This window comes from Lipomyces arxii, assembly GCF_038497795.1.
Source record: "Lipomyces arxii strain Phaff 12-163 unplaced genomic scaffold V1512scaffold_13, whole genome shotgun sequence".
NCBI lineage: Eukaryota > Fungi > Ascomycota > Lipomycetes > Lipomycetales > Lipomycetaceae > Lipomyces > Lipomyces arxii.
This window is the reverse complement of record NW_027117712.1, coordinates 1-14,887: the sequence shown is the minus strand read 5'-3', so window position 1 is coordinate 14,887 and position 14,887 is coordinate 1. Positions and strand designations below refer to the sequence as shown.

At 42.0% G+C, this 14,887-nt stretch overlaps 6 protein-coding genes across 6 annotated transcripts; 5 read left to right on the top strand and 1 right to left on the bottom strand.

The window, feature by feature from the left end:
- Window positions 1-65: 65 nt before the first annotated feature.
- On the top strand, window positions 66-1,775 carry V1512DRAFT_248737 (amidase signature domain-containing protein; the record flags this gene model as incomplete). The annotated part of the gene is made up of 2 exons (XM_066914571.1): window positions 66-1,602; window positions 1,657-1,775. The coding sequence occupies 2 exons, from the start codon at window positions 66-68 to the stop codon at window positions 1,773-1,775; spliced, it is 1,656 nt and encodes a 551-aa protein (XP_066770414.1).
- An 87-nt stretch (window positions 1,776-1,862) lies between these two features.
- Window positions 1,863-4,098, bottom strand: V1512DRAFT_265155 (uncharacterized protein). The gene is made up of 2 exons (XM_066916833.1): window positions 3,709-4,098; window positions 1,863-3,660 (listed from the first exon to the last, which is right to left on the bottom strand). Exons 1-2 carry the CDS (start codon window positions 4,027-4,029, stop codon window positions 2,029-2,031), a joined length of 1,953 nt encoding a protein of 650 aa, XP_066770413.1. The 5' UTR covers window positions 4,030-4,098; the 3' UTR covers window positions 1,863-2,028.
- A 101-nt stretch (window positions 4,099-4,199) lies between these two features.
- Window positions 4,200-6,283, top strand: V1512DRAFT_265153 (major facilitator superfamily-domain-containing protein). The gene is made up of 2 exons (XM_066916832.1): window positions 4,200-5,610; window positions 5,655-6,283. The coding sequence occupies exons 1-2, from the start codon at window positions 4,381-4,383 to the stop codon at window positions 5,922-5,924; spliced, it is 1,500 nt and encodes a 499-aa protein (XP_066770412.1). The 5' UTR covers window positions 4,200-4,380; the 3' UTR covers window positions 5,925-6,283.
- A 1,709-nt stretch (window positions 6,284-7,992) lies between these two features.
- Window positions 7,993-8,712, top strand: V1512DRAFT_254176 (uncharacterized protein; the record flags this gene model as incomplete). Its single annotated transcript, XM_066914766.1, has 1 exon — window positions 7,993-8,712. One exon carries the CDS (start codon window positions 7,993-7,995, stop codon window positions 8,710-8,712), a length of 720 nt encoding a protein of 239 aa, XP_066770411.1.
- Window positions 8,713-9,391: 679 nt separating this feature from the next.
- Window positions 9,392-10,825, top strand: V1512DRAFT_265149 (uncharacterized protein). The gene is made up of 3 exons (XM_066916831.1): window positions 9,392-9,506; window positions 9,554-9,684; window positions 9,740-10,825. The coding sequence occupies exons 1-3, from the start codon at window positions 9,473-9,475 to the stop codon at window positions 10,775-10,777; spliced, it is 1,203 nt and encodes a 400-aa protein (XP_066770410.1). The 5' UTR covers window positions 9,392-9,472; the 3' UTR covers window positions 10,778-10,825.
- A 1,644-nt stretch (window positions 10,826-12,469) lies between these two features.
- V1512DRAFT_271886 (Metallo-dependent phosphatase-like protein) lies at window positions 12,470-14,137 on the top strand (the record flags this gene model as incomplete). Its single annotated transcript, XM_066917663.1, has 2 exons — window positions 12,470-13,013; window positions 13,062-14,137. The coding sequence occupies 2 exons, from the start codon at window positions 12,470-12,472 to the stop codon at window positions 14,135-14,137; spliced, it is 1,620 nt and encodes a 539-aa protein (XP_066770409.1).
- Window positions 14,138-14,887: the final 750 nt, after the last annotated feature.

Genomic DNA, 14,887 nt, shown 5'->3' with positions numbered 1-14,887 from the left:
CACTTTTCGGCAGCTTCAAATTTTTGCCAATTTTCTTAACTATTTCAAATTTGAATATCTAAATTATGCGGCCAGTTACTTTTGCCGTTACAAAGAAGCCTTATAAGGAAATTATTGATGCCAAACTTGCTGAACGCGACGGTAAAATTCCTGCAGAATGGAAGGTGAAGTTTGATCCCGAGCCAAACAGTTTGCTTTCATTAGCCTCAGAGTGTGGTTTGTTGAATGAAAAAGAACTGGAAATTACCGAAAAGTATGACTCAGTCGGATTGCTTTCCGAAATAGCTAAAGGTACTTACACTGCAGTCGAAGTTGCCACTTCATTTTGCAAGCGGGCAGCGGTAGCTCATCAGGCTCTCAATTGTCTCACGGAAATTTTTTTTGACGAAGCGATTAAAAGAGCAAAATGGCTGGATGCAAAGTTTGAAGCAACTGGTAAAGTTGTTGGTCCTTTACACGGTCTTCCTGTAGCATTAAAGGATACAGTCAATGTTGCTGGTCAAGATTCAGTCATTGGTATTGCAGCTTATGCTTTTCAACCTGAAAAAGAAAACGCTGTTATCGTGGATATGATGGAAGAGCTAGGGGCTGTTATGTATGTGAAGACAAATGTGCCTCAAAGTATGATGGTACCAGATACAGATAATAACATCTTTGGCATTACTCGGAATCCAATTCATAAAGAAATCACGGCTTCCGGATCTTCAGGCGGACTTGCAGCTTTAATTAAGTTTAGAGGTGCTCTTCTAGGAATTGGCACAGATGCTGGTGGCTCCATCCGCGTGCCAGCATATTCAAACGGAGTTTACGCTATCAAGCCATCGTCAGGTAGACTGCCATACCACAACATGAAGGGCTACTGGGAGCCTGGTTCTGAGGTTGCTGGAATTCTTTGTGTTAACGCGCCGATGGCGGTTTCATACAGAGACTGCGAAATGCTCATAAGAGTGATAGCGGACGCGGAACCATGGCTTTATGACCCTTCATGCCAGTATCTCCCTTGGCTGAAACTCGAACCTCTAGCCAGGCCTTTATCTCTAGGTGTTATCCGATTTGATGGAGAGATTCAAACTATGCCCCCAGTTACACGCGTTCTCAACGAGCTAGTAGAGAAATTGAAGATTGCCGGTCATGATATCGTGGAGCTTGAACTTTACCGTGCTGAAGAAATCTCTGAAAACGCTGTTGATTTTTTCACGGCTGATGGCGGCAAATTTTTGGAGTCGCAACTCGAGATTACTGGTGAACCGATGTCTAACGCTGTTCAAAATGGCGGTCTGTACCCTTGCGATAAGAAGGGGTTATCGGATTTCTATGCCTACTCATCTGTGCGAGCAGAGCTTCAGCGTGATTGGCTACGGTACTGGGAGCAAACAAAGCTAAAGACGAAGTCAGGCTTGCCTGTTGATGCATTGCTGCTTCCAATTCAGCCGTTTCCCCCACGCCCAGACGGATTTTTAATCAGATCCCATTTTTCGCGAACTTTTAATATGTTGGATTATCCTGGGCTTGTGTTTCAAGCAGGATATGTAGATATGTCGAGGGATGACGAGGACATGCCTGAGCCCCTTAATGCGATGGACGCTAAAGTACAGACTACTTGTAAGTGCTGACAGTAAAAATTTTTTAAATAATGTTTACTAATCGTGTTTTCAGGGGCGAAAGATGTTAGAGCTCGTCTTGATGGGTTTCCAATTGCACTGCAGTTAGTGGGTCAACGTCAGATGGAACCCAAACTTTTCCAATCGATGGACGTGATTTCAAATGTTCTGTGATATGATCAATGGGACACTTGCACCATTGGAATTTTACTTCTTTTTCTAGGTTTTTTTTTTTTTTTTTTTTTTTTTTTTTTTTTTAGTTCTGGCTAGATTCTGAGTTGCATAGAGTAGACCACAAATTACCAGCACTATACTACATCGCGGCTTCAAGATATGGTCAAAACAACACTTAGCTGCAACTCACTGTGTTTCAAAAACTAAGACTTGTCCCTTATCGTTGTTCACCAAAATATTCGCCGGTAACACATCATAAACCGAACGTGTAGGACAGCCAATCTACCTCGGTCCACGAGAAATTCAATACTTCGTCCCTCAAATGAGTATCTTCCAACCCATCGCATGCGCTTATTCCTTCGGTCTCATCTAACAGTGCTACTGAACCGCGCGCGCTAGAAACATTGTTTTCTGACTCTTGTCTAGTTGAATGTCCCGAATAGATCATTTCGGCAAATTTTTTAGACCAGACCAAATTTTTAAATCGAAGCAAGCGCAACCACTGCTGCTCACTCACACCACCTTCAATACATCCCATAACTGAGGTTGCAGTTAACCCGTTTTCTACTGCGTCAATCCTCTCATCGACATTACCAACACTGGAGCTGTAAGACGGCTTCATTGGAAAGTCATATATATCTCGAAGGACGATCATAATAGCATGGAGTTGGTGATACTTACGAATGTGCCAAAGAAAACCGGAGAATTCATGCAAGTTTGCTATTTGAGCGTAACTCTGTAACAATTGCACGGCAGACTGCACCACTTGGGTTTTCGTCATGAGTCGTGTAAATTGAACAAGCTTCATTTCACTCACGGACTCACTAGAAGAAATTGCCTGGAACGTAATCAACTTCTCTTTTTCCCGTAACAGCTTTAACAGAAGAACAAAAAGCTTTTGAAGTTTGTGAGCAAATTCATAATTGTCACCGTCATCGTCAGATTCAAACTTGAAGTTGGATACTTGTACAATTCGTGCAGTCATGCTTTCGCGATGAGTTGCCAATTCTTTTTCTAATCTGATCAACTTTTCATCTGTGATATTTCCAGGACCATAAAGATCACTCAAAATTATATTGATCACTCGACAAAAACTATAAACTCCATTAGCAACGATAATTGGCATATCATTATATGGCATAGAAGGTAACAGAGCTGGAAAGCTAATATCGTAGTCAGACAAGGTTAATGAAGGCGGGAGTCCTGAGCCAAGAGACACAGACGCATCTAAATGTAAGAGCGACCACCATAGCCGTCTCCGAAACTCAGATTCCTCCACACTGAAAGCAGCATCTTTGAAAAGCAAAGGATCTCTATGCATACCCATCGACTGAGCTACACGAATGAGAAAAGCAGTCGATGCAGCAGCTTCAACAGCACTAGATTGAAATTGGGCCACACTCATTATTACAGCAGTCGATAAGCAAGGTAATGACGGTTCTGCAGGGAAGTTATATAACTTCAAAGCTTCGCTTGCGGCCGTACTGTATTTGGCAATATCTGTCTTACGTGAATCTAAGCGAGACAGTACAGTCTGCCCAGGAATATATTTTTCGCTGTCATTCAAGACGACCGACGCTGCATAGAGAATCGCAAACAGGACACAGATAAAATTGTCAGACCGCCCGTTGGCATTACCATTTGCTGCAGTAGTCAACCGCGCCTTTAACCTATCAAACTTCACAAGAGTGTCTTTTAAGGGCAGTAACATGTGCATTGTGTTAAAGCGCTTAAAGAATACACTAATAAGCTGGCCGCAATCGTTCCAAGACGGTAAATACTGAAAGGCTAGTCGCCTCAATCTAGAAAGCTGATCGCTTTCTGCTATCGGTTCGATATCAACGGCACAACTATTTCCTGTCGCAGAGTTCTTTAAAACTGTCACCTATTTAAACATTAAATTCAAATCAATTTTATGTCAAGCCGATCAAACCTCATGAAGTAGAGACACCCAATGTGCTGGGGTAGTGTACCGAAACTGGCTCTTGGACGGATCGATCGCAAGCAGACCAACATCTACTAAATGTGACTTATGTGGAACATCCTCACCAATATCATTATCTACACCAAAAAGTAACCCATTTGCATTACAATCGTCGATGTATACACAATCAGATCCTAGAGCAATGCATTTGGAGCAGGCTGGTTTCTTGCGATCACACCTGACATGCCGCACAGAACATAACTGACATATTGTAACTTTCCGACGCCGTTTTTGTACCTTTGCCCCACTTCTTAAACCCAAATTAGACATGGGCCGTAGAATACAAAGCGTCCACCTAAAGTTGGTGCTTGCTGCAGAATTTAGTGAGCAAGATATTTTATTGCTGACATTTCATGCCTGACCCCTGATTCCTGGGCCTGACCCTAGTGCTGCAGCTTGTGTGCGGCTTAGATGAAGCTCGGAAGGCTATTCGGATGTGACGTCAATAAATTTTAACAGAATGCTATTGTTTTGAGTAAGTGAGCGGGATAATCACCAGCACGCGGGCTTTCACTTCTGGTCATTAAACATACGGTATTGGTTGAATGTCTGAGCGGATTATCTTATATAGTGATCGAGTTCCTAACGCCAAGATTGCGTTTAGAAGGCCAAGTATAACAGATGTCGTATAAAGCTTCATCTGCTGACCGCAACAATGAAATGGATGCAGTCTCGAACACAGAAAAAGACAAGTTGCCTATATCTTACAAAGATTTTTCTTTATTGCATGAAATTGCAGTTGTATGTTTAATCAGCTTAGCGCAACTACTGACACAGGCTGGGCTTGGTCAAGCCATGGCTACCGCGCATCTTGCGGGAGCAGAATTTGGCGTTTCTAATCCCGGCGAGTTGAGCTGGTTTATAGCGGCTTACAGTTTGACTGTGGGTACTTTCATCCTTCCATCAGGTCGATGGGGTGACCTGTTTGGCAGCAGAAAAGTATTTATATTTGGGTATGGCTGGTTTGCGTTATGGTCAGTAATTGCCGGCTTCAGCGTATACTCCAACAAAGTCTTGTTTCATTTTTGCCGAGCTTTGCAGGGTATAGGTCCGGCATTGTTAATGCCGAATGGTCTAGCATTGCTCGGTAAAACTTATCCCCCAGGCCCACGAAAAAACATGGCTTTCAGTATATTTGGTTCCGTTGCGCCTGGTGGATTCATGTGCGGCGCTGTATTTAGTTCGATCTTTGGAGAGCTGGTGTGGTGGCCATGGGCTTACTGGGTCATGGGTATGATATGCACATTACTTGTAATGCTTTGCTGGATAGTCATTCCTCAGCGATACGACGGCGACGTGCCACACATCAACAAAGGTCTTTTGGCGCAGCTGGACATTGTAGGATCGACTACCGGAGTAGTTGGTCTTATTCTTTTTAATATTGCCTGGAATCAAGCGCCGCTTGTTGGATGGCAAACTCCATACACATACATCTTACTCATCATAAGTGCGCTGTTCTTTGCCTCGTTTTTCGTGAATGAATTACGATTCACGCGATACCCATTACTACCTATGGATGCAATTTCTTTAAACACAAGCTTTGTGTTTGCTATTGTCGGCGCCGGCTGGGCGAGTTTTGGTATTTGGGTGTACTACTTCTGGCAGATGATGCAGGAGTTGAGACATCATTCTCCGTTAGTTATTGCCGCCCAACAATCGCCCACGGCAGTAAGTGGAGCTGTTGCAGCATTTGTGACAGGCTTTCTACTAGGTATATGGCCACCATCATATATATTGTTTATCGCCATGATAGCATTTTGCGTTGGAAATATTTTACTTGCAACAATGCCGGTCAATCAGAGCTACTGGGCTCAAACCTTTGTTTCTATGGTCATTATGCCATTTGGAATGGTAAGAGTGAAGCTGAGTTCAATGTGCGTCTAATCGCGAAATAGGATATGTCATTTCCGTCTTCTACCATAATTTTGAGCAATTCCATGAGTCGGGAACATCAAGGAATTGCAGCCTCATTAATAAATACTGTTGTAAACTATTCTGTTTCATTAGGGTTGGGATTTGCCGGGACCGTTGAAACCCATATCAATAATTCGGGCGAGGATATGTTGCAAGGATATAGAGGTGCGTGGTATATGGCGATCGGCTTAAGTGGAGGTGGTATCATAGTGTCTTCCTATTACGCAATTGTGACCAGAAAACAGAAGTGATCGACTCAAAACGATTCCGCCTTTTGTTTACAACCAATGTACGCACCGTTACTGGAAAATCCAAGTAATTTTTGACTTTCGTACAGAAACTGTGTCACCTTAAACCTTGCTGTGCAAATGGAGTCTGATGTCATATTTATTTTTCAAGTTTGTTTACTTGCCAGAAAACAAATTCTTCTAAGTTACTACCATGAACCGCATTTGTGCTGATTCACACTCGCGACACGCCAAGATTCAAGCAATCTCATATGCTTTACTGTATTAAAATGGAACCAATTTTATTGAGATTATTTTTTAAAGAGAAGCCATCCCAAGTATCATGTTTGCGGAGACTAAATCGAAACTTTCTTCATGCGAGAGATTAGATAACAGCTGCATCTTTTGTCCAGCTAGAAATCCAGCACTTTTAAACCTATACTGCGTTGAAATATCTTTTAAAAGCGTCAACTCATGCTCAAAAAGTTTATAAAACAAAAAGAGAAATGAGTTTGGAACACTTGCGACAAAAAAGTAGAATGTAAAATATTCCTATGAAGCTTATGTTGTGCACTCTCAATTGATTGTTTTTGTGTCCCGAGATACAGGTAAAGCGACCTACTAAATGTGCTCACTTCTGTGTTCGTCTCTAGTTATTCTTTGCTACTAACTTGTAAGATCAAACACTACTTTAATTTTATTGGCGCGTCCAGTTTTAATTGTGCTCAAGTTAAAACTTGAGCTATGAAGTCAAACTTTTTCAAGTACAAACGAAAACACAAAGTGCAACTAGTGTCGCGTTAGTCTGACGCACAAGAAAACATGAATTTTAAATTTCCGAGCTTGATAGATACTCCAATCAAAACCTTACTTGTTTTAAAATGCTTGCAGTGGGCTATGACGGACGCAAAGCCACGCGCGCACACCTACTCTTTCACTTACCCCCACCTACACAATTACGAACCCACACACCCACATTTTATTTTTTTATTTTGCCCTTAAGCCTTTTTTTCCCTCTGAAACTCGTGTACAATAAACGCAACACTCACAAGTTTCACTGTGCTGGATGCATCATGAATCATGTAAGGCTGCCGTTTCAACTAAAAGTTCGTTTAGTTCATTCAAACCACTATGAGCGCTTCAAACTTCAGTTTAGTGCTAGATAAATTTCTTGGGCCCTGACAAACTACGAGCGCCACAGAAAACAATGAGCTAATAAGGTTTGCGCGATAAGTTCAGGGATGACCGATATGCCGGTTGAAACACTTGGGCCAATGCTTAAGGCTCGAGCCAACCCTTGACTCCTCGAGCAACTCACCACCAGTTTGCGCTTTTAACTTCCATCGCTGGCGTTTACTTTGATCGTTATTCAGCTTATTTTCGAGTACCTTTTTCCAACCTTACATGCAAATATAAGCAAACCTTTTGTTTTTGTTTTTAATGAACGCTCAGTGCGGCTTAAAACGCGCTGAGCATATTGAAAAGCAATAAATTAAAGTTCGAAATATGCGGCGCTGATGTTCGCATATTGTGTCTCAGTTCTATCTATGAGGTATAACGTGGTATAAACTATGCACTAATGTCTCAAATTGGCGTTTGCCTGAAGCCAGATAAGCTTTCCGGATTTATTTGTTTATCTATCGTAAAAGGTATAATATATAGAGCAGTTTAGGTACATCTACGTGTTCCGTTTCAATTTTACAGTTGCTTCTGTTACAAAAATGTTAAGTAAGTCTGGAGAAGAACTGGACCAAAGCGGCGAGAGTGCAATTTCTGTGGAAGAAACGAATCACGGCGCTGTTCTTGGCCGGGCGCATCCTGAGCGACTGTTTGAATTTTCTGACCCTAATCGGCAATTGACTGCAAAAAAAAGTTCTCACTGGTATTTGGGATTTAAGAAGATTTACGCTTGTACGGACGAGAGCTGAACTTGGTTACGACCTTTTTCAATACGGAATTTCTCATTGAATCTTTACCTGGTCAGAATCTTAGTTAACAGCAGTCTGCGCACTTATATATTTATTTTGTCGTGCTAGTTATCATGGTCTGTAACGGTAATGTGCATCGCTGGCAAAGCGAGTAACTGTTTGAAATGACTGGCTCAGCTGCAGGAATGTTTTCTGGATGTATCCAAGCTGGTCTTTATACATCAATGACTGGCACATATGGGACAACTGGCTGGCAAAGAACTTTTATTATTGGCGGCATTATTTCAACTCAGGTTGCAATTATGGGCTATTTCTGTTTACCCGACTTCCCGAACACTACAGGAGCGCATTACTTGAAAGACTGTCATCGCAAGTATGCACTAGCTAGAATGGATAGTATTGGTAGAGCTCCACATGTTCCATTGACAAGAAAAACGCCTCTTGCTATTTATAAAACCCCACGTCCGTACGTACTTACCTTGCTCAATCTCAGCGCAAGTTTGAGTGGATGTGGTGGATACTTTAATTTGAGGTTGAAATCATCACACAAATTTACCGTGTCTCAACTGAACACAATTCCGACCAGTGCTAGTACGGTTGCATTGGTGAGCGCTCATGTTCTTGGCCAATCTGTCCGGCGGTACACATACTCGTTCGCCTGGATTCTTGCTGCAACGAATTTTCCTTTTAAAAGTGCAGTTATGATGACTGTGTGGAACATTGCGAACAGTGCCAAAATGTCCGCCTTCTTGATTAGCAGTGCTGGTGCTCCTGCTACACCATTATTAATCACTTGGAGCTATGAATGGTTTCAGGATATATCTGCTACTCGTGGTATCACTATTGGAACCTCAAATACGATTAATTACGGGATGAGTGCGTAGACCGGACTTGTGTTCTTTCAAGCTAATGAAGCTCCTCACGCTTTTTTATTAGAGCCCCCTTCATCTTCCTGTGTTACACAAGATGGGAACGTGAAAACCGAAAAATATGTCCTAAATGAGTATGGATGGACTTCCGCTTTTGGATCGCACCAACGGAGTTATTGAGGCGGCATCGCTGGAAGAGAATGCAGACAATAGAGAAAAGCGAGTTAGCCTAGTTATTTCATCTTTAGTTTAGCTAGTTATACAGCTAAGGAAAGACAAGACATTTGATTTCTCGCTATAATTTGTTTTAAAGAATTAATGAAATAATTTTTCTAGGTGTATTAGTGTGATCGGTTTTCTAAGATGTGTATATATGGTATGCCAATAAAAGCAACCTTTACATTTTGAAAGCTTTTGCCTTGCAATGGTAACAATTATGATCAGATCAAGTTAAAGTCGAAATTAGCTGCTCTTTGATAGTGAGCAGTCTAACAGCTAAAAGGTATTTTGCTGTATAATAACTCTTCTGTGCCATTTGGCTTGCCTTCGAATACATTCTAATTGCTACAAAAGTGTAAACATATTCTTTTGCCATGATTAGTAATAAAGAACTTGATTTAAGTTTTCGAGGCGGGCGACAGCTCGAAATTAAAATGGTGGGATTTTTAAACCTATTTAGGAACTGTCTTCTCTCCCTGCGAATCTAATTTTTCTTTTTTTTTGATTTTGCACGAACAGTCTTCAAATTTTTCTTACAACTCGCAATTGATTCAATATGTCGGAAAAAACCATTATTAAGCCTGCCACTGGTATAAAGTTTTTGCATACCGTTGAATTCTTCTACTAACATTTCAAGGCGTTCCATTTTACACTCCCAGCCAATTCCCGGCTGCTGGAACGCTATTGCGCAAACCGGAGGGAAAAGAAGTTCCTAAGGCATTCACCCCTCTCACCATCCGTGGAGTGACCTTTCAGAATCGCATTTGGGTATGCTACTATGAAATTGAATGAAGAAGACAGATAAACTGATTAAATAAACTAGGTTTCGCCTATGTGCCAGTACTCCTATGAAGATGGTATGCTCTCCGACTGGACTCTGGTTGCTCTCGGATCGTATGCTACTCGTGGTGCTTCTCTAACTATCATTGAGGCTACTGCTGTTGCTGAATACGGAGGGATCACTGGTCATGATTCTGGCTTATGGAAAGACGAGCAAATTGCTCCCTTAAAGCGCGTTGTTGACTACGTGCACAGCCAGAACCAGAAAATTGGTATTCAACTCGGCCATGCTGGTCGTAAGGCATCAACCTTGGCTCCGTGGCTTCCCGGAACGTACGCCCACGATGGACCTGAGGGTGGCTACCCTGACAAGGTCATTGCTCCTAGTGCTGGGCAGTATGCTGAAGACTTCGTAATGGCCCGAGAGATGACTGTCGACGAAATCACAAAGTTGATAGATGATTTTGCTCAATCGGCGCTTCGTGCTGTTAAAGCCGGAGTTGACGTCATTGAGATCCATGGTGCGCACGGCTACCTGATCAATGAGTTTTTGTCGCCTAAGACTAACGTGAGAAATGACGCTTGGGGAGGATCTTTTGAAAATAGAATTAAGTTTGCTGTTGAGATTGTCAAAGCTGTTAAAGCAGTAATTCCAGAGAGAGTTTTATTGTTCTTTCGTACGTCTGCTACCGACAGATTGGAGTATAAGAACGAGGGCTGGACTGTGGGTGACACTGTTGAGCTGTCCAAAATCTTGTTCAAGCTAGGTGTTGATCTTCTTGACGTTTCCTCAGGTGGTATTGATGCCGAGGCTAGAATCGAGTACGGTCCTGCTTTTCAGGCAGGCCCCGCTTATACGGTGAAGGAAGCCATCCCTGAATTTCATGTTGCTCCAGTAGGTGCTATCCATACACCTGAGGTCATCGAAGATGTTCTTTCTAAGGGTGCTGACGCCGTTTTTGTTGGACGTCCATTTTCTCACAATCCTTCATTTGTTCTCGATATTGCAAAAGAGTATGGTATTGACGTCAAGTGGCCATATCAAATTGGCTACACAACAGGACTCTATCAGGGCGAGTAGAATTTTGTAGTGTAGTAATTCAATATAAAGCTACTTCAGCGATTCATATATTATACTTTAATGTGCGCCAATATGGTGGCGCCTGGTTCTTGCACTTGTCCTGTTTCCCTTTTCCTCTTTAGAAACGGTTACTCACCCATGCGATGTTAAACCCACGACATGTGTCACCGCCCTAATAAAATCGAACAAGTTACTTTCATAATAGGGGACGGCGCCAATACCAAACTTTCAGAATTGATCGCTGGTTAGCACGTCTGACGAACTTTGGAGCTGAATTCTAAAGTTAACTTGACGATGCGTAAGACAGATGGTTACTTTGCAAACAGGCATATTTATTTCAGTATGGGACACAGACAATAAAAGAGTATAGTAAGTTAGATTTTTTGTGTTTCGCTAACATACAATACAGCCCAGTCCAGACCATTTATTCTCCTCTTGGCCTGTCTTTATAGTAAACGACATCACAATTCACTAATCGGTATCGTTATATAGATTGAGTAAAGCCAATTCAGAAGGAATTAATGCCTTGTTACCGGATTATTTCTGTTCATACTCGGTGACGTTTTCGAAGCTACTGCATACAGCTATCGCGCTTTAGTACTTGCGCCAAGGCTGGGCATGAAGGATCAGTCACTCCAATAATTCTGTGGCTGTATTTAAAGTATAATTTTGAATGCAAGCCCAAGGTCGTGCAGCTCGCATCTACCAAGAACTTAAAGACAACTATGGACATGTCAGGAGTCCTGTGGGACATTTTTGCTACACTCATTGACCCGACACCAACAATACAACTGTACATCCCGTAAAAATAAAGAGCTACTGATCGACAAAACTTATATTGTCACATGGGAGCGGATGGGGTCACGTATGTGAGAATTCAGTGCCGAAGACTTCTAACGGACGGCAATTTTGTTGACACTACAATCGACAGTCAGTGTGGCTTGACTTTTTGATTCGTTGGTGTTCCAAAAGGACATCGAATGCAACTACCGAGATCGGGAGGAGATTTTTGAACCATATGCATCTGTATGAGCATCACGATAGACTGAGGTTATCTAAATCAGACAGTCTAGTTCTTCCCCACAAAAAAAAATGAGCATTAGTATTAGCGTATAAGGAGTGTCTTGTTTAATATTTAAAGGAGGGTTTTGGTGCCCGTATGGCTAGTTTGTCCTATAACGAGTGAAGCAATCAAAAGCCCACAAATATTGAACCGGCAGATGTCCTGACTTTTCGCTTATCAAAGTTTCGTCTTTTCTTTTTTGTAAGATTGCTGAATAATACTCGAAATCTTTTTATTCCAATCAATTTGCAGGGCTTATTTTAGCTATTACGGCGTGTTTGCAATTCGACAAGCTCCCCCAAGAACTTACTGTAACGGCCGCACGTGCTATGAGAACCTGGAAAACGGCCGGCGTCGATGTGCGGCTTAGAAGTCTGCGCGACGGCTAAAAGTACTAAACCGACAACTCGTAGTACACGTGCTTCGCCTACCGTGTCATCGTGGATACAGAGAACAATGATATGCAGAACTTTGTCTTATCATTGAAAGACTTCCAGCTGGACGATGAAGCTTGCTGAAAGTTTTACTTTGGTACGAAACTAGCGCAATGGTCAATGATATAAGATGAGCTTTAGCTTACCTATTAATTGCTAGCCGCTCATCTCGTCTGCAAAAATCAATCATACACAATGATGTACTCATTTTTAATTTTTATCGGATATTTAGCAAGCGTACTTGCCCAAATTTATACACCCGGAAGAGTGCCAGACAACAAGCTAGAACCACTCCAGCACCGTCTTGCGTATGCAGGAGATACTGGCATGTACGTATCTTGGAACACTTACGCAGAAATTGACTCCCCGACTGTTTTCTATGGCGAAGACGTGTGGAATTTGAAGGGTATTGCCGTTGGAATTTCCGTTACTTATCCAACATCTCTCACATGGAGTAATCATGTTAAGGTCACTGGATTGAAACCCGACACTACGTACTATTACGTCGTATCTCATACGAACTGCTATAACTGTACTGAAAGCTCTCCATACACGTTTACTACTGCGCGTTCTGTCGGAGACCGCACGCCTTACAGTGCTGCCATCGTCATCGACATGGGTGTTATGGGCCCTTATGGAGAGTCTGTCAAAAGCGATTTTCCTGCGCTCACTGAAAATGATAGCAATACTATGCAGTCACTAGCTCGTTATGTCGACAGTTATGAATTGTTATGGCATCGTACGTTTCACGGTGAATCATAAAGAACGTGCATCTAATTGAAAACAGCTGGTGATTTAGCATATGCTGATAGTTGGCTTAGCGAAGCTCTTAATGGTTATCTCAATGTTTCGATTGATATTGATAGTAGTACTGCAACTTACAACTTTTTACTCAACTCATACTATGATGAGCTTCAACCTGTTACGGCTTTGAAGCCGTATATGGTGCTACCTGGTAATCATGAGTCCAACTGCGACGAAGGAGGCACAACGGTTGGAAATACAACATACAACATTTCTTTATGCATGGAAGGTCAACGTAATTTCACTGGATTCATAAATCACTGGCGCATGCCTTCTGACGAGTCAGGCGGCGTGGGCAATTTTTGGTATTCGTTTAATCATGGTATGGTGCATTATATCTCTCTTGATTCAGAGACAGATCTTGGGAATGGACTAGTTGGAGAATCTGATGTTGACGGACCGGAACACATGTTCTCTGGACCGTTTGGGTCTTACGAAAATGAGCAAATTGATTGGCTCGAAAGGGATTTGGCGGCAGTTAACCGCACACTCACACCATGGATCATCGTGTCTACCCATCGGCCTTGGTATGCTGCCGGAGTTAACGTTTCGACATCTATTTGCTGGAATTGCAAGATTGCGTTCGAGCCTTTGCTGCTTAAATACAATGTGGATATGGTGTTTTACGGTCATATTCATTTTTACGAGCGCAATGCTCCAATTGCTAATGGAGTCCCCGACCCTAACGAGTTAGACAATCCTTCGGCGCCAATGTATATTTTAAATGGTGCTGGTGGTCATTTCCACGGACTGACAAATTATGTTGAGCCTTTGCCTTCTTATGTGAGATATATTCAAAACACCACGTTCGGATGGAGTAAACTTACGTTCCACAACTGTACACATCTTACGCATGAGTTTATCAGCAGCTCGAACGGCTCCGTTCTTGATTCCGCCACATTGTTCAAGAATCATACTTGTGGCTACTCAGCTTATCACTCTAACTTGAGTCTCAGTGGAAGTGCTCCTTTGACCGATACAAACAATTCCAATCCCATCAAAGTCTCCCCCACCTTGTTACTGTCTTTTGCGTTGATATTACTTGTAATTGTCTTCTAAACATGTACCAATACAAACTTAGTGACCGTTAGACTGATATCAATATAACCGTCATCCCAAGGCGTTTTGGGATGGATACCAATATTACCGTCATCCTAAGGCGTTCTGGGATGGATTTACCATAGTTAAGCTGTGTGGCGTAATGCGGGTTAGGGCGAGATTCCCAAAACCTCTATCCCAAAACTTTTGAAGCCAAAATATTTTGCAGATATTCTACACTGCCACCTCAAAATTAATTTAAGCCACGTCAGGTGCATAGTAAAAATCAACACTGCCACCTCACTTTAAGTCTAGCCACCTCAGGTCCATAGTAAAAATCAAAATCAACACTGCCACCTCACTTTAAGTCTAGCCACGTCAGGTCCATAGTAAAAATCAAAATCAACACTGCCACCTCACTTTAAGTCTAGCCACGTCAGGTGCATAGTAAAAATCAACAGTGCCACCTCAGTTGAAGTTTAGCCAGCTCAACTCCATAGTAAAAATCAACAGTGGCATCTCAATTTGTATATTTCCGTATAGTAAAGAGGTGTAGGGCCACCTCAAAGACAGGCACAGAGATTTTGAGACATATGCAAGTGATTTGAAGTGGTAAATTGTCGAAGTATATTTTCATTTGTGTTTAAATTCCTAGAGTTAAGGTATATAAAATAGGTATATTAGGTATTAAAATATTTTTCAAGAGTTTATCCTGATGTGCAAAAACTACCGTAGTATAGTATTCTCTGGGACAAAAATGAATTTTTGTAA